We start from the raw sequence: 19,866 nt of genomic DNA on the forward strand, positions 1-19,866 counted from the left end.
TACAGTAGAAAAAAAATCGTTCCATGTAATTTCATTGACTGCCTTTTACACTGAAATTCCCGACGCCCTCATCAATACTTATCTTGTTCATATCTCAAATAACAATGTGTACGCTCTTAGATCCATCACACACAATGATATATCATCTATTCCGTTTAAAAACAAATTATGGAAAACAAGCGTTTTCGTTTCGGTCACGAACCATATGGAATTCAATTCCAATAAGCATCCGACAAGTGTCTTCGAATACTACATTCAAAATAAAATTTAAAGAATACCTACAAACAAATCATTGATATATATGTATGCTCATTTTTTATTTTTTCTATGTTAATACTTTGTTGTGATGTTTTTGATGTGATTTATTTTGAAAGATTGATTTTTGTATCATATTTTGCATATTTTGTATTATCATAATCATCATCTTCATCATTATCATCGGCGTCGTCGTCGTCGGAATGATAAGAAAGTTATTATAACATTTAACTGTATAGTTCATTTTCTTTTTTCCCTTGTATGTTGGTATGTATGTTTCAAAATTTATACTAGTGTTTTGTTACTGAAGACCACATTGTAAAAAAGAAATTATTTCTTAATGTGAATTCTTCATGAAATAAAGTTATTATTATTATTATTATTATTATTATTATTATTATTATTATTATTATAAAAATCAATTTTTGTATAATCTTGATGTTACATTTAAGACGTAAAAAGATGCTCACTAATGGCATAGTTAAAAAATTTGAGCCACTCGAATATTTGCTAAAAATATTGATTTAATTGTTTAAACCGCGAACATTGATAATTACTCATACGGAATCCGAATAAAAACCAAATAAACAAAGTTGTGCCTTTTGTCCCCATATGGCAAAACAATGGTTGTTTAAATGCGCTGTTTTCGTTGTTATTCCATATTTGGGAGTAGATAATCAAAAATCGGAGACATGTAAAGAATGATGTACGCGGTAATTATATGCTTTAAAATATTATATGTATTCACACTGCGTGAGAATAGCTATGCGTTAAAAATATGCGATACTGGAAATCAAATGAAACATGCGTGAGGGGGTTCCGGTGACCTCGTCCACAAGGAAACTCGTCCCGTGGTCAACTCGTACCCATTTTTGGTCAACTCGTCCCTGTTTATTGGTCAACTCGTCCCTACCCGAGTCAACTCGTACCCGACATATAAAAGAAATGTTTCATAAACATGTTGTATTTACCATTAACTTTACCACTTTAATTTGTATGGATTGACGCAATTGTTTTAAAATACAAAGCCTTACATGTCCGTTGTAATAAATACATTTAAAAACAGTTTTGTCTTTTTTCTTTCTTTAACTGTATTCTTGTTTTTTTAATGTTTACTTTTATCTACTAAGTATATACAGCATTTACATGTGCCTTTTTCAAAGATTGTGGCATGTATTGAAATTTGTCATTAAATGCTTTATATTGAAAAATGTAAATATCCAAGGGATCTAAAAAGCTCCAGTAAAAAACAAGAATAAAATTAAAGAAAGAAAAAAAGTAACCATCAACTGGGCTCGAACCACTGACACCTGGAGTAAAAGTCTAATACTTACACCACTCGGCCATTTGTGCGCGTAAAATGAGTGATGTATTTTATAAGCAATCCTCGTAGACTAAATATAACGACAACAACAGAACCCTCCAAATTATTCAATCGTTTCGTGTTGCAACGCCTTATAATTGTCAGGTTTTTAAATCGTCAAAATATGCATGTAATGGATATTTTAGAGCATGGAAAATGTTCAGTATTACTGTTTTCTCACAAATATCTTAACTACAACGAAAATGTGCGAAACTGAAACATTTTTTTTTTAATTTTGTAAATTTACCAAAACGTGAAATGATCCCTTTAAAATTCAATTTTCTCGTTTAACCGAGTGAATCTTTAAACAGTATTGAATCATTATATTGTATCTTTCGATATACAATGGAAATCTACGCAATACAATTCAAGAGCATTTGTAAAGTGTTTTACGTTTAGAACGCATTAACAAAACTTTGTGTGTACTCTTTCTAAAGTCTAACCTAGAACGTAACCCCAAATTTCCAGGTTTGCGTTGTGATTAGTACACGCGATTCGTGCTAAGCGACCCGGGTTCAAATCCCGTTTCCGGATGCATGCGACTTTGGATGGTGGTCCCCCATATCGGACAGGTGAAGTTTTTCGGGTTCTGCATCGTCCATGCACAGAAAAAATACCAAAAATTGATAAACATTTTAGTACAAAGTAGAAGTAGCTGAAAAGTACGTATATAATTCGAAAATTCGTCAAAACGTAGGTGTGTCTAATAAATTAATAAGATTCAAAAGATACAAAAACTGACGCATACTGCGGGTTCACGAATATCTCAGCCACAGATCTCATTAGGCACTCTCTTACAGTGTGCGGTGCATTACATTCACATGTATGCTGAGGCACGAACGACAACTCTGCTAGGAGAATGCTCATAAGGATCTCATAAACTTCTAAATACACAAACTGCGTTTTCATATTCTTGATCATCTGACGATTTATTGCATAAATAAATCAATCGTCTGGTGTTTAAACCTTACGAATAATACCTACACAGACAGTATGAACTTGTATTTAAATGCATAAAATTCTACCATGCGGAACGTATAGCGATTACCTCTTTATGATCACATGTCCTATGTTTTACCCTCTTAAGTGGTGTGTTTGTTTACAACAATTGAAATCATTCATACCCAAAAGTAATATTGGCCTGATTGGATATATTTACGTACGTACATTTCGTGGTTCTTCAAGGCCATGGCTGAGGAAGCGGGTGAGTCCTGTGGAAGAATTATTTACACATGTATTTGCTTAGCCAACTATATAATATATTCGTATAATTTTAGTAGTTCAGTGTATTGATAATTCTTTGACGTTCATACCCATGATACTTTAAGCTTGCAGTTACCTCTCTTTTGGTTATACAAAGTTACGTTTTATAACCAAAAGAGAGGTAACTGCAAGAAGTCCTAATTACCTGTTCTAAATGATTGTTTAATATGAGACTAATTTAATCAATAAAGTTTTTGCCCATCAAGTTGCCCATGTCCTAGAAAAAACATCGTCTATAGCTAAGCTTGATATTATTCAATGAAGACTAAATGTATCTTCACGATGCAAATTATTAAAAACCAACTAAAAACTGTAATATTTGTAAATACAAATAAGTAATCTGACAAATTATATGTTTTCTGACGGTAAAATTATTAATATTACACATGTATTGCTACTTTTCATTTGAGTTTATTTGAGGTCACTTTCCGTTTAGGGACTGGACACAATTAACAACTACTGCAGACAAATAAACATACAACTGTCGTGAAGATGGAAGTTGTCTTATTTGGTAGATCTTTACGAAGAATGAAATGACAACAAATAATTGAACATTAAACATACCTACATTTTGCTGACTCTAAACAACATAATGCCTTCATGGGTCTACTCACTCGTTGCAACATGATAAGCTAATTAATTGGGTACAAGTTAATACCTTTGAATGAATTATTTAGCCATTTTCTAGTTTTACATTTTATTTTTAACATTGCACATTCAATTCTTACATATTGAATACAAAATTCAGTATCAACGTCATAAAGAAGCACGACAGTATTGCTTAGAATTCGCTTAGCAAGTTTAATGTTACAATGATAATATATATAACACAAAAAAAAACACTTAACATATTCATCATAACAATGTTTCGTGACTTTGCGGTATACAATACCAATAGACAATGTACTATAACATGATCTTCATTTTTAAAATAAGAAATGTGAAATATCTGGAAATTATTTAAGGTGCCTGATGGAAATACTCAAAACACACGGTCATGAATACGGGGCGTGAAATATTGCAACTGCACAAACTAATTAAATAAAAATTTTGTTTTCATAATATTTTTTTGGTAAATGTTTCCTCTTTTTAATTCAATCTTTACTTGGTATTTTTTTTATTTCAATACAATGTTTGCACTGGTAGTTTTGATGTCTTTGCGGAGTAAATTGACCTATTCATGGCTGATCTAAGACTGTTTTAGTCGTTTACGGTTCTACAACGTGTTGCACAAGAATAGCCATGTCTGGTATTTTGTCTTTTCGACTAACCATGAGCAGTAATAGTAGTTGGCACTCCATCCATATAGTAGCCTGTACTATGTGGCATCGGATATCTTAAAATAGACAAGAATGCTTTATAGATAAAAAATAAAATAAAAATTGTCGTAGTTTAGCCATATGAAATTAGGTAAAATTATTTTATTACACATAAGTCCTTTTGAAATAGTAACTAGAAACAGCTATTTCAGCCTTACAGTGACAATAATTTCATTTCACATTCAGTATGTATCCAGTGTTGTTTAGCATGCCAACTGACCAAGCATGTACAATGTAATACATTCCACAACAAGAGCTGTCTCTATAGAATGACATATGCCCCCGAAAAACGCTTTGATAGAAGTTATGAGCATTTTTCGAAACATAAACGCAGATTTCGAAACCTAAACGCGGACCTTAAGTTCAAGGTCAAAGTGAAAGTGGTCAAAATTTGTGTGCGTATGGAAAGGCCTTGTCCATATACACATGTACACCAAATATGAACTCAGAAGGTTACATCTGAAGCGACATAGAAGTTATGAGCATTTTTCGAAACCTAAACGCAGATTTCGAAACCTAAACGCGGACCCTAAGTTCAAGGTCAAGGTGAAATGGGTCAAAATTTGTGTGCGTATGGAAAGGCCTTGTCCATATACACATGCATACCAAATATGAAGGTTACATCTGAAGCGACATAGAAGTTATGAGCAATTTTCGAAACCTAAACGCAGATTTCGAAACCTAAACGCGGACCCTAAGTTCAAGGTCATGGTCAAAGGGGCCAACATTTGTGTGGGTATGGAAGGGCCTTGTCCATATACACATGCATACCAAATGTGAAGGTTACATCTGAAGCGACATAAAAGTTATGGGCATGTTTCGAAACCTAAACGCAGATTTCGAAACCTAAAGGCGGACCTTAACTTCAAGGTCAAGGTCAATGGGGTCAAAATTGGTGTGCGTATGGAAAGGGCCTTGTCCATATACACATGCATACCAAATATGAAGGTTACATCTGAAGCTACATAGAAGTTATGAGCATTTTTCGAAACATAAACGCAGATTTCGAAACCTAAACGCGGATTCTAAGTTCCAGGTCAGGGTGAAATGGTTCAAAATTTGTGTGTCTATGGAAAGGCCTCCTCTATATACACATGCATACCAAATATGAAGGTAACATCTGAGGCGACAAAGAAGTTATGAGCATTTTTCGAAACCGAAACGCTGATTTCGAAACCTAAACGCGGACTCTAACTTCAAGGTCAAGTTGAAAGGGATCAAAATTTGTGTGCGTATGGAAAGGCCTTGTCCATATACACATGTATATGAAGGTTACTTCTGAAGCGACATAGAAGTTATGCGCATTTTTCAAAAAAGTGTGACGGAAAGACGGACAGACAGACAGACGGACAGTACGATCACTATATGCCCTCCTTCGGGGGCATAAAAATCATTGAATACTTATTAATGTATCGTTACTACAGCCGAATTGCTATAGAAATTCCCTACACAGTTTTGTTTGTCAATAAATCAAGATCAATAAAATTTACTCCACCAAACATAAACATTTTTTGGTGTGTATTTCTACTGCTGAAAACACTTCTACATCCATACTATACGTCTTACAAGGTTATCAAAAACATAAACAATTATTTCTTATATTGTTTGTAATTAAATTATAGTTTTACCTTAAACGATGGATTGACACTATCGTTTTTATAACAGCACTTACAGAAAAATATTGCAACCTAAAATCACCATTTTCAGGGAATTCTGGACCCGTATTGACTATTCACAAACCGATTTTAAGACTTAATTCTTAAAAATAGAATATTATTAAAAACCTTATGATTTGATAGTATTTGAAAGTTATGTAATTATAGCAACTACTGCAAATGGATTTTTATTTCAAATGACTGCAGGTAACTGTTATATTAATAATCAATGCGAACGGCTGTTATTTTGCACATGACCGCAAATGGCGGTTATATTTAAAGGTAACTGCAAATTGTTGTTGTATTTCAGGTGACACTGAATTTGTAAGTCAGTTGTGTGACTCGAGTAAGCAGAAGGCTAAGGAGGAGCTAGGTGAGAGGAACGCGCGGGACACAGTCATCGCCGTGCAGACACTTCGACAGTGGGTAAAGGAACAACCATGGCTGAGGACGCCAACAGGTGAGTCATAAACTCTTTACATAATAGTATGTATTTTTGAATGGAATACTGTGAGGTTTATACAATCTTATAAAAGGGAAACATCGGTTTTACAGATTTTGCTTTCCTCTTGAGATTCTTGAGATTTCGGAAGTTCAGCCAACTAGAGGCTCGTAAGGCTCTTGAGAAATTCTGGACGACGCGCAGCAGTAGACCTGAGTGGTGCCGAAGCTTGGATCCCGAAGACCCACTCTTTCAGAAGGTCATTAAGTCTGGGTGCGTAACTAGCGGGAGATCTGATGTCTTTATTCTTCTTCTTGCTGTTGCTGTTATCACTGTATGTATTACAACACACGAACAACAAAGTCGTAAATGGGTAGATTTGATTCAGGTTGTTCTTCTGCCCGCTCAACAGTCTTTTTTATTTCTTGTCTTGGGTATAACTATCGAAAACTATAAAAGGTTTCAACGTGAAATTTCATAGATCACAACAAGGGAAATTATAACTCGTATGTTGTTCGCATATTGATCATAAAGTTTAAATGGATCGTTTTGTAAACTGCACTCTTATTGTAAATCCAAACTTTGTTAATTTTTAACAACACTAACAAATGTTTCAAAATTGTGTTTTATCTTGTTTGAACTTGTAACCAGAGTTTAATTGTTGTAAATCTGATTCCTTTTTCGTTCAAGAAGCACTATTATTGTGTTATACATAAAGAGTATTTAAGTGAAGAAAAAAAGATAAAAGGTTGAAGGATGTATGATATTTATTCAAATTGTGCAATGATTTTAATAATATAGTGAAAACACATTTTATCATATTACCAGATGAAAATCAATAGTATAATAATGATCGTATAAACTTAAGCTCTAAACTTTCGCTTCTTTAGATCAGATTTGGGGTTTTCCATAAATTGGAGAATCTGATTTTCTCAACCTCGGAAACACAAAATCGTCCAAAATTGCGATATTTGATATTAAAGGGGCCTTTTCACAGATTTTAAGCTGTTTTGAAGTTTGTAATTAAATGCTTTATATTGATAAATGTAAATATTAGATCTAAAAAGCTCCAGTAAAAAAATCAAGAATAATTTTTTTAGCTCATCTATTTTTTGAAAAAAAAATATGAGCTATTGTCATCACCTTGGCGTCGGCGTCGGCGTTGGCGTTGGCGTCGGCGTCCGGTTAAGTTTTGCGTTTAGGTCCACTTTTCTCAGAAAGTATCAATGCTATTGCATTCAAACTTGGTACACTTACTTACTATCATGAGGGGACTGGGCAAGCAAAGTTAGATAACTCTGGCGTGCATTTTGACAGAATTATGTGCCCTTTTTATACTTTTAAAATTAAAAATTTTGGTTAAGTTTTGCGTTTAGGTCCACTTTTCTCAGAAAGTATCAATGCTATTGGATTCAAACTTGGTACACTTACTTACTATCATGAGGGGACTGGGCAGGCAAAGTTAGATAACTCTGGCATGCATTTTGACAGAATTATGTGCCCTTTTTATACTTAGAAAATTGAAAATTTTGGTTAAGTTTTGTGTTTAGGTCCATTTTATTCCTTAAGTATCAAAGCTATTGCTTTCATACTTGCAACACTTACTAACTATCATAAGGGGACTGTGCAGGCAAAGTAATGTAACTCTGACTGGCATTTTGACAGAATTATGTGCCCTTTTTATACTTAGAAAATTGAACATTTGGTTAAGTTTTGTGTTTAGGTCCACTTTATTCCTACAGTATCAAAGCTATTGCTTTCATACTTGCAACACCTATTAACTATCATAAGGGGACTGTGCAGGCAAAGTTATGTAACTCTGAATGGCATTTGGAAGGAATTATGGGCCCTATATACTTAGAAATTTGAAAATTTAGTTAAGTTTTGTGTTTTGGTCCACTTTACCCCTAAAGTATCATAGATATTTGCTTTCATACTTGGAACACTCGCAAACTATCATAAGGGTACAGTAAAAGGACAAGTTGCATAACTCTGGTTGTCATTTTTACGGAATTATGGCCCTTTTTTGACTTAGTAACTTTGAATATATGGTTAAATTTTGTGTTTCGATCCACTTTACTTCTTAAGTATCAAGGCTATTGCTTTCAAACTTCAAATACTTTCATGCTATCATGAGGTTACTGTACCTGGCAAGTTGAATTTTACCTTGACCTTTGAATGACCTTGACTCTCAAGGTCAAATTATTAAATTTTGCTAAAATTGCCATAACTTCTTTATTTATGATTACATTTGATTGATACTTTGACAAAACTACTCTTACCTGACATACCACAATAGACTCCACCCAAACCATCCCCCGTGCCCTCCCCCCTACCCCCCTCCCCCCCCCCACCCCCCTATTTTTTTTTTTTTTTTAGATCATCTCACAAATGACCACCACACCCTCACACTATACCCCACCCCCCACCCCACCCACCCCAATTTTTTTTTTGAAACGGTTAAAAAACACAAAAAATTATTTTTATTATTTTATGTTTGAAATACCGTCCAACCATCGCACCTAAGAATCCCCCCCACCGCCCCTCCCCCCCACCCGAATCCCCCCAATCCCCCTTCCTAAATTTTTTTTTTAAGATCATCTCACAAATTACCACCACACCCTCACACTATACCCTCCCCCCCACCCACCCCCCCCCCCATTTTTTTTTTTTGAAACGGTTAAAAAACACAAAAATTTATTTTTATTATTTAATGTTTGAAATACCGTCCAACCTTTGCACCCAAGAATCCTCCCCCACCCCACCCCCCCACCCCCCACCCCCGATTTTTTTTTTCGCATTTTTGGAAAATAATGTAATAAATGTCCACACCCCCACACTATACACCCCTCTTCACTCCACCCCTCCCTCCTTTGTGATTGAAAATGAGAGTCCTTTCACCTTTAAAAAGAAAATAGATGAGCGGTCTGCACCCGCAAGGCGGTGCTCTTGTTTTAAGTTACCCTCAACAGGGCTCGAATCACTGACCCATGGAGTAAAAGTCTACCGTTTAGACCACTCGGTCATCCGTCCTCATACAATGACGGATGTATTTTATACTTTATATGGGCAATCCGTGTAGTTTCACAAAATATAACGACAGCAACAGAACTCGCCAAATTATTCAATCGTTTCGCGTTGCAACGATGTATATTTTTCAGGTTTTTAAATCGTCAAAAGATGCATATGATGACTTATTAGAGCATGGTAAATGTTTTAAGCATTACTGTTTCCTCACAAATTTCATAACTAAAACGAAATTTTGCGAATCTGAAACAACTTTTTTCAATTTGGTCAATTTACCAAAACGTGAAAAGGCCCCTTTAATTAATGAAAAGGGAGGAAATAATAGGATAAATAGAATATCATGTGAGTTTTGAATAAAGATCAAGTTTATCATGCTCGGCTGCAGCTACCATGGGTCTAAGCCTCGCATGATAAACTTGATATTTATCCCAAACTCACATAATATCTCAATACATATGGTAGATTCAATATATGAATGTGCATGTATTTGTAAATTGCGTGTTTATACATGTATTATGAAATCAATAAAAGCATTTTAACAGGAAAAAATTAAACGAGTGGGAGACTGCTGTTTTTTTCTGTAACAAAGCTGTTGTTACATTTTTTGCCGGAGCACGTATTTGCTTGATTTAATATGTCGTTCCTTCTTCTTCTTGTCTTCTTCTTTTGTTCTTCTTCGTATTAGTATTATTATGATTGTTATTTTTATTTTTAGAAGTAGAATTGTTCATATTATCACTAATAATAATATTATTATTATTATTATTACCATCATCATCATTATCATCAGGATCTTCACATGCCCAGCTGTGCGAGATAAACAGAACCGAAGAGTTATCATCATGCGTTTTGGTAAGGCTTCAAGTACTACTTATATATATAGCGCTGCTTCTAGTTCAAAACGTTTTTAAATGAGCTGAACATGAAGCCAACAAATGCATTCATACATTCAACAACGATTTGTTCATCTTTAACAAATGTATTTTTTGCTAAGGTGTCAAAATATACCCCTAAGAATGTGTTCATGTTCTTAAAAATGTATATGCCATGTAACATGTTTTACCATTATCCAGCGATATTTCTTGAAATGTGTTTATTACTATATCGATCGATGATTGTGGAAATAAATTGCACCGTTTGGTTAGAAACATAAACACCCGTATTGGTTTGGTTAGAACAAACACATGCACCCGTATTGGTTTGGTGAGTACAAACACAAGCACCCGTATTGGTTTGGTTAGAACAAACACAAGCACCCGTATTTGTGATTCCTTTAAAGATGCTGAATCTTTACAATAAATGCCTTGTTGTTCAAAATGCATACTTGTTGAAAGATGTATATGAAGTTTGACTTCGTATAAAAGATTTAGTCATCTAAATATATGAAGTTTGACTACGTATAAAAGATTTAGTCATCTAAATATATGAAGTTTGACTACGTATAAAAGATTTAGTCATCTAAATATATGAAGTTTGTCTACATATACAAGATTTAGTAATCTAAATATATGAAGTTTGACTACATATACAAGATTTAGTCATCTTAACATGTACGAGTGTATTATTGCCTATTATTCTGGCCCGTCAAAACGTTTGTTTGTTTACATTTCGCTGGTTACCCGATAGCTGTACTTGACTGCTGAAGTTTTGGAGCTTTCTACGTGTACGGAAATAATTGTCAAAGTAGGCGTTTAAAATGTAAACAAGCAAAATGCTGGACGCTTATATCCTAATTAATGTTGTTTGTTCGCTTTAAATAATTTTCAATAGGCCTCGTCTGTTAATAACAATACCTTCAAGTGCCCCTACATCTAATAGCATACTGTAGCATTGCTGCCCGCAGACAAATTAAAATGTATGGGGCATAATGTCAAACTAAGATTCTTATCACAATGATGTTTGCTTTAAACATGTTTAGCGACATCAACGAAAACTTCAGTTACGAGATTAATTCAATGTATGTACCTGCAGGGCCCTCAAACTATCAAATCTGCGGCCGAATTTAGGGGGGAAAAATTCCCCCCGATTTTTATTTTTTTATTTTTTATTTTTGTTTAAAGATGTGTCTCATGATTATTATATATCAATTCTATTTCAATTTAATCTTGTCAAACATACTTAATAATGAAAAAAAGAAATGAATATAGTGCTAACATGTACAAATGTAATAATGAGAGAGTAAGTAAAAAATCCCCCCAAAAGGGAAACGCCGAGAAAATTCCCCCTCATGAGGGTAGCGACCCGCTTCCCCTAAAATGGATTGAGGGCCCTGTACCTGAAATCTGTCAAAAGATCTTGGCCCCCAAATGATTAATTTCGGGACTTGGGTTTTATCCCCGCCCAAGGCGGGGTATATAGAATTGGCTTTGTCCGTCAGTCCGTCTGTCACAAATTTGTTAGCGCTATATCTCAGAAACTATATAAGATATAAAAATGAAACTTCATATGTGTATAAATATTAATGAGGAGAAGTGCTATGCACAAGAACCATAACACTACACTTTCTCTAATAAGAGTTATTGCCCTTTGTTTTGTGTATGATGTTTTTTCAGGGCTATATCTCAGATGCCATGCAAGATTTCAACAAACTTCGTGGGTGTATCGATATTTATGAGGAGAAGTGCCATGCTTGAGAACCATAACCATATACTTTCTTTAATAAGAGTTTTTGCCCTTTGTTAATTTTGCATGATGGAACTTTTCAGGGCTATATCTGAGATATGATACAACATTTCACATTAAACTTCATGGGTGTGCAGAAATCAATGGGGAGAAGTGCCACGCTTAAGAACCATTACCCTGCACTTTCTTAATTAAGAGTTATTACACTTTGCTGTTTGTACATGTATATGCTGTTACTTTTCAAGGCTATATCTCAGATATGCTACAAGATTTCAACATGAAATTTCATGGTCGTGTATATATCAATGAGGAGAGTTGCAATGCATAGAAACAATTACCATATAATTCATTATTACCTATTAATAATTACCCTACACTTAATGATTATAGTGTATATCCAGGGATTTGCAACGATCCATAAACATAGTTTGGCAGGGGATATCAATTCAACGAATTTGCTTGTTTATTGAATTACCACACTTAATCATTCGATTGCCGCTTGGTTGCACACTAGTTCAAATCATATATAAGATGTGTTACATATACGCAAACTAACTATTTTTAATATTTAGGCCATACTTGAAGGTCAACGGTAGAAAAATAAGCATTTTTATATTAAATATGTATTGTTCGAGCTATATGTTTTCATGATTTTAAATACTTCAACTGTTACTAGCACTATTACTACTACTGCTACTATCACTACTACTACTACTTCTACTTCTACAACCACCACCGCTACTACGAACACTACTACTTCTGCTGCTACAAATACAAATACTACCACTGCTATAAGCACTGCTATTACTACTACTATTACTACCGCATCTACTACTACTACTATTACTACTACTACTACTTCTTCTACTACTACTACTATTACTACTACTACTACTACTACTACTACTACTACTACTACTACCTACATCACCACTACCACCACCACCACAACCACCACCACCACCACCACTACTACAACTACTACTACTACGACGACTACTACTACTACTACTACTACTACTACTACTACTACTACTACTACTACTACAACTACTACTACTACTACTACTACTACTACTACTACTACTACTACTACTACTACCTACACCACCACCACCACCACTACTACTACTACTTATACTACGTATACTACTACTAGCACGATTATATACCAACAAAACTACGAAACGCTCTAACAACACCACTACGACATCCACGTCCAACACCTCTCCGACATCTTCTACCAACACCACTATGGCATCTACTACCAACACCACTACGACATCTACTACCAACGTCACAATGTAATATTTTACCACCACAACTACGATATGTACTACCACCACCACTACGATATCTACTACTACCACCACTACAATATCTACTGACAACAGCACAACGACATCTACTACAAACACCACTACGACATCTACTACAAACACCACTACAACATCTACTACTAACAACACTACAATATCTACTACCAATACTACTACGTTTACTGATTAAACCCGCAATATAAAATATCATTACTACCACCACTGCAGGAAGTTTCGACGTGAACATGATCAAGAAAGAAGGCATTGGCAGGCTGTGGAAGTGCGGGATGCTCTTCTACGACTGGCTCTCGCGGGACGAGAACGTACAGGTGAACGGCGTTGTATTGATCGCGGACTACTCAAGCCTAACCATGCAAATATTCACAGCTATTGCCAACAGGGACGACCAACGAGACTTTATGTCCTACTTTCAGGTGACGAAACTCTGCACTTATCCTACTTACAGGATGATGTTTACACTACATGTCCGATTTCCAAAAACATGCTACACCGCATAATTTCTGATAATACGATGCATCAAATATTCTTCTTCCATATAATGCATATCAGCCACATTTCCACGTAACACGTTTCGAAACTTACCAGTAACATGTTACAAAATATGTCCTAGGTCCATGTAACGGACATACATAACATGTCTCTCTAATAGGAAACATATACTTTGTGCGTCTTACTCACATTTATCATGCATAATTCACATATCCTACTTCCAGGTTACACGCATACATCATATATCCTTCTTTCAGTATACACATGTATTTAGCCATTGTCTTACATCCCCAGGTAACACATATACAACACACACCATACGTACAGGTAAGACGTATAGATCACATGCCATACTTACAGGTTACACGTATACTTTTTTCAGGAAAAAACATATGAACAAGATACCTTGCTTCCATGTAGTATGTATACTTCACATATCCTTATTAAAGGACACACGTGTACCCGGTACTTCACAAGTCCCTTTTGCAGAAAATGCGTATCTTCCACATGTCCTTCCTTAATTTTAAAAGTGTAATTATATGTGCATTGCTTTGTGTACAGCAGATGTCTTCCATCGAGATAGCAAGTTTGAGTTATATGCTTTATTTCTTGTTATTAAACACACGTATATACCACATTCATTTCTTCGTGTACCCGGTAACACCGATACGCCACTTTTTTTCCCTCAAGTTTATACATACATACGTGAATGCGTCCAGGTAAAATCGAACGAAAACAAAACGACTTGCAAGTATCTGTTACATGTATACTACTTTTATAACTGACAGGTACCATCACAATCGAGGAAGCAGACTTCCATAAAACGCGTCCTACAGCCAAGTATAACGCATGCAAATAATGATTCTATTTCCATCTAACACGTATACATAATACACTTCCATGTCATTCGTATGTATGTTATTTCCTACTTTAAGGTAAAACTTATACATCGCATATTCAATTTAAGGTAAGACAAAAACAACACAATTCCTACAATACATTATGTTTAAACCACATTCGTATTTCCAGTTAGCATGTTCACAACAAATGTCAAACTTTACGGTGAAACGTAACAGATCACAATTCCTGCTTATAGATACCATATACTCTTCTCATTGCCTGCTTCCAGGTCTCACGTGTCCATCACATTTCCTCCTCAAGTTCCTCCAGCTCATACATCACGTTTCCTACTGCCCGGTAACACGTATACATTACACATTCTAGTTACAAAAACACGTCAACAGCAAACACTCTACTTCAAGGTAATACTTAACACATCGCCTTCTTACCATCACCGTGAATGTATGGACATTAATACAAACTGTTTGACAACTGGTACCAGTTATGATCGTGAAACTTTTTTTGTTTCAGCAAGCTCTTCCGGTGCGAGCTAAGTCAATGAACGCATACAACGAGCCCGCATTTTTTGACGTCATCTTTGCCTTTATATCACCATTTCTCTCCAAGAAGCTGAAAGACAGGGTCAGTTTTAGTTTCAATTTAAAAGATTGATGGTTTATGTGAGTAACAGTGGAAGGTTATTTGTTTAAACACCATATGTCCGCCTATTTCCGCTTTTATGGAATTGTTCGTGTCATGCAAGTAAACGGAAATCCATTATAGGCGGATAGTGTCGTCCCTTATAAGCTTGTGCGGACTGCAGATACTTATATTGGACGACACTATACGCATATGAATTAAGCCCAGTTTTCCAAAAACAATTTTCAATTAAATCAAAAAGTTGCTAAATTCTTATATACAGACAGAAGCTTATCAATGTCGTGGCCTACCGGTCAGTGGTAAACGTCTATGGGGCTTGTTGCATGAAATAATTTCAAAACATTATCGTGAGAAAGCTTTTTTTCTAATCCAACTTTAAATCCCAACTGTATATATTGCAGAAAATTCGTTCCAGAAAATTGCGGAGCATGTTTTGCGCTATATAAGAAATTTGAAAATAGGCAGCATGGTATCTAAGAAATTTGCACACACACAAATTAGTAAAAATGGTCGTTATTTGTTAATAAATTGGATCGTATAAAACAGCGAGATTACCCGCCTTGGCGTTGACCTTTGATCTAAAGTCTATGTAAGATGTGTGCACAAGAATAAAAAAGAGTGTTTGCGTGGAACGTCCCTATGTTTATATATCTTCTGAAAATATTCAACTAAAATTCCAGCCATTTTCAGGGTCTTATTAAGGTCACTAACCAAGGTCCATAAAATCAACTGAAAGATTTATTAAAGTTTACCTGCTAAAGCCGCATATCCTATACTAGTAATGACTTCAGTTACGCTTTTAGGACTTCATACCCACCTAATACATTTTCACGATTGCTTGATTAAATTGTGTGTTAAGTTCCACATCCATGGGCGGAGCCTAGTGAAGATCTACGCGGAGGTGGGTCACGCTTGTCTGCCTCAAGAGTACCTGCCAGACGACTATGAGGGGCCGCACGCGGGAACACTCGCACAGATTCACGGTATGCATAGTCAGATTCACGATATTCACATATTGTTACAAGGTATACAAAGGTGGACACGCGATATGAATATGCAGATTCAGGGTAAGCGCAGGCTTTAACACGGTATGCACAGATTGATACAAGGTATGCAAAAGTGTATACACTGTAAGTACATAAAGATACACAGTGTACCCAGGCTGATAAACGGTATGTACAGGAGGATACACGGTATACATATGCTAATACAGGGTATGCAGGGGTAGATACACATTATGCAAAGGTGGATACACTGTAAGTACAGGATAATACACAGTATAGGCTGATAAACTGTACGTACAGGAGGATACACAGTATACACAGGCTGATACACTGTACGTACATGAGAATACACAGTAAACACATGCTGATACACGGTATGTACATGCTGATAAAAGGCATGCAGAGGCGGTTACACGTTATGCACAGGTCGATACACTGTATGTACAGGAAGATACATGGTTAACAGGAGGATGACGGTATACACGTGCTAATACAGGGTATGCAGAGGCGGATACACATTATGCAAAGGCGGATAATATGTATGCACAGGTGGATACACGGTATGTACTGGATGATACACGGTATACATGGGAGGATACACGGTATGCACAGGCGGATATACGACATGTAAAGGTGGATTTACGTCGTGTAACGGTGGATACACTATTTACAGGGGATTACACGGTGGTGCAGAGGCGGATATACGTCATTCTAAGGTGGATACACTGTGTGCAGGAGGATACACGGTATGCATAGGAGAATACACGGTATGCACAGACTGATATACGATGCATAGGTGGAAAAATGATATGCATGTGAGATGATGATGGGAGGATACAATGTATGCATATGTGGATACACGTAATGCACATGCAGATATACGGTATGGACAAAAGAATACACGGTATGCACAGGCGGATACACGGTATGCATAGACTGATACACGGCTTGCAAAGGCTGAAACATAGTTTCCAACGGCTTATACACAACTGCTGATACACGGAATGCATAGGTGGACACATGATATGCATATACGCGATATGCACAGGCGGATACACAGTTTTCACTGGCGGATATATGGTATGCACCGATGGACACACGGTATGCATAGGCGGATACACGTTTACCCACTCGAACAGATACATGTTACGCATTACGTGGATACGAGGTCAAACATATTGTGCACATAATATACATAGACGGATACAAGTATTCGCGCAGGTACACGGTCCGCAACTCGTGAAGATATGCGTTTATTGCAACTCGCGCATGTTAACAGAATGCAACTTGCGAGATACACGAGTATTCGAATCTCGCATATACACTGGATCCAACGCGTGCATAATCACGGTATGCAACTCGCTGGCAATATACTATGTTCTACTCGCCCATATCACACCACCTATGTTTTGCGATGCATTTATAAATGAGTAAATGCTACTTCCGAGGTGGCGCTAAGAACCGAATGTTTTGAAATATCATGGATAATTCTACAAATTAATGGGTTGTATATATTGTGTTCAACATAGTTCGCATTATTTTTAAAATCGGCAATAAAGTGCTATTCAGCGAAGATTTATTATCCACACATGCACAGAAACATATAGTTATACCAAATTTGAAATATGATGGCCTTTATAAAATGTGGCATGGTGAATTTTTAAACAGAAAACTAATGTATTTTGCCTGTGTGACGAGCAACTTTTTACCTAATGAAATCACTAACACGTCAAAACATTACGTTAACATATTGTTTCATGCATAAAAACACTGGCTTCTTTTCGATTTAATAGATAACTTGGTCTCTGCAAAAGATATGAAGCCAATGCCAAGGAGGTGGCGCTAATGACAAGAGGTGTCGCCAACGCACATTTTCAGCTTTTTTATTTTCGGCGCTGACCATACAGTTGTTGTGTCGTATTCCAGGTTGAACGTTCGATATTTGTCGTAATTCGATCATATTTTTTTTTATTTTTTTTTAATCAAAGACTACATAGTTATGAAGAAACATGTGTTGACAATAGATTTTGAAGATTTATGTCATTGAATATACTGTACAACTGAAAAGAAAAGAGTATAATAAAGAAGAGGTTAACGATAACAGCCGGAGCTATCCTAATTTTTTCCAGATGTTAGTAGGAACAAAAGACTGTTTTTAGCCTAATTAAGATTCGTTGACTTTTGTCTTGAAGTGAATTTTTTTAAGCGATTGGAATAGGGGACAAAGCAAATCGTTTCAAGCCAGACCTAACAGCTTTTGGCGCCCCTTATTAAAAATATATTAAAGTTAACTTCTAATGTTCATCACTTTGTAGATGCAATGCTGGCTGACATGTGCAATCCGGAATTCCGGCGTTACGTTATGGAGCTGTCTAGCGACAAGTATGGCGTTGACAAGAACCGGATACCAGCTCGCTCACAGGAAGTAGGATCCTACAGAAAACTGGGTACCGATTAGCGCGTGGACATGCGCCGCGGATGACACTGTGTTTCTTCTGTAATATAAAACCTGATATCTCAAACAATTTGTTCTTACTTTGACGTCGTTCATATCAGTGTCAATACATGGCAATACATGTCACAATGTCAGGAGGCATGAACAGTATTTGTAATGAAATGTCATCCGTTTTTAGTTTAACTGACCGAAGCAAGTGATTAATAATGAGCTTTTTTGTTCGAATTTTGTCCGCCGTTCGTCGACCATACACTATTCATGCAAACGAAATAACCTCTTTACAGTTGAAAACTCTAATCTTTTTTTATTATACGTAATAATCTAAAAAAATTAGAGTAAGAGTTATCAACTTGAACCTTCATAGGTTGATTGATTTCATTAGGGTTGAGCATTACACAAGAACCATAAATCTTGCTCCTGTTTATATAGTAATAGTCCTTTGTAATTTGGTGTTCAGTAAGTTTTGTCCGAAGCGTAATCAAGTTGACATTGTAAAGGTAGAAAGCTTCTGATGATGGAAAGTGCGATGCTCAATAACCATGCCTCCCCTGCTTTATTAAATTCACAGTAACTGTCCTTGTATTTCAGGCTGAAGCATTGTCTATGCAGCGACCGCTTTTACTATGAGCTATCAAGGCGATACTTCATAGTTATGAATTCAGAATTGTTAAGGAAACCAATTATTATGACCGAAGTGCATGTGCTCTTTGACAAAGCGGCATGTAGGTGTACTTCAGACATGACAGTGGCAGTTCTAGTTTGGCCTTGGCTGGGCTTTCTAATTTGATTCACGTGTGGAACTGCTAGAAGACAGCGAGTACCTCCATGCCCTCTCGCGTTGACAGCTTTTATTGTTATTTCGACTATTCATCGATAAGTTTAGCTATACTTCTCAACAGTTTCTTGCGCCGGCATAAATGTTCTGGTTGTCGTAAACCTGCACTAAATCCATTTCACTGTTAATAATGCAGATCAACAAGGTTCACATGGGTTTACACACGGGCTGGCAAAATAAAAAACACAACGTTAAGAACTTTATTTTGCAAATATCTCAAGTTATTGAATATGTTTGAAAAAATCTTTAGTGCATAAAGGCTAGTTTTCTTGCAGTTGGTGCCAATATCTTAAGATT

The 19,866-nt window shown here is 36.0% G+C and overlaps 1 protein-coding gene across 2 annotated transcripts; it reads left to right on the top strand.

The window, feature by feature from the left end:
- Positions 1 to 2,654: 2,654 nt before the first annotated feature.
- On the top strand, positions 2,655 to 18,868 carry LOC127881864 (alpha-tocopherol transfer protein-like). 2 transcript variants are annotated; one of them, XM_052430034.1, is made up of 8 exons: positions 2,655 to 2,822; positions 6,166 to 6,315; positions 6,411 to 6,570; positions 10,115 to 10,176; positions 13,494 to 13,699; positions 15,147 to 15,257; positions 16,135 to 16,258; positions 18,595 to 18,868. In XM_052430034.1, exons 1-8 carry the CDS (start codon positions 2,807 to 2,809, stop codon positions 18,735 to 18,737), a joined length of 972 nt encoding a protein of 323 aa, XP_052285994.1. In that variant the 5' UTR covers positions 2,655 to 2,806; the 3' UTR covers positions 18,738 to 18,868. The 2 variants fall into 2 exon arrangements, with proteins under 2 accessions (XP_052285994.1, XP_052285995.1); XM_052430035.1 differs by having other exon boundaries at positions 13,494 to 13,594.
- Positions 18,869 to 19,866: the final 998 nt, after the last annotated feature.

This window comes from Dreissena polymorpha, chromosome 5 (genome assembly GCF_020536995.1).
Source record: "Dreissena polymorpha isolate Duluth1 chromosome 5, UMN_Dpol_1.0, whole genome shotgun sequence".
In the NCBI taxonomy this organism is placed as follows: Eukaryota; Metazoa; Mollusca; class Bivalvia; order Myida; family Dreissenidae; genus Dreissena; species Dreissena polymorpha.

Coding starts and splice junctions, on each gene's coding strand:
- LOC127881864 (XM_052430034.1), top strand. Junction 6,316..6,410: donor ATGGCTGAGGACGCCAACAG/GTGAGTCATAAA, acceptor TCGGTTTTACAG/ATTTTGCTTTCCTCTTGAGA. Junction 16,259..18,594: donor AACACTCGCACAGATTCACG/GTATGCATAGTC, acceptor ATCACTTTGTAG/ATGCAATGCTGGCTGACATG.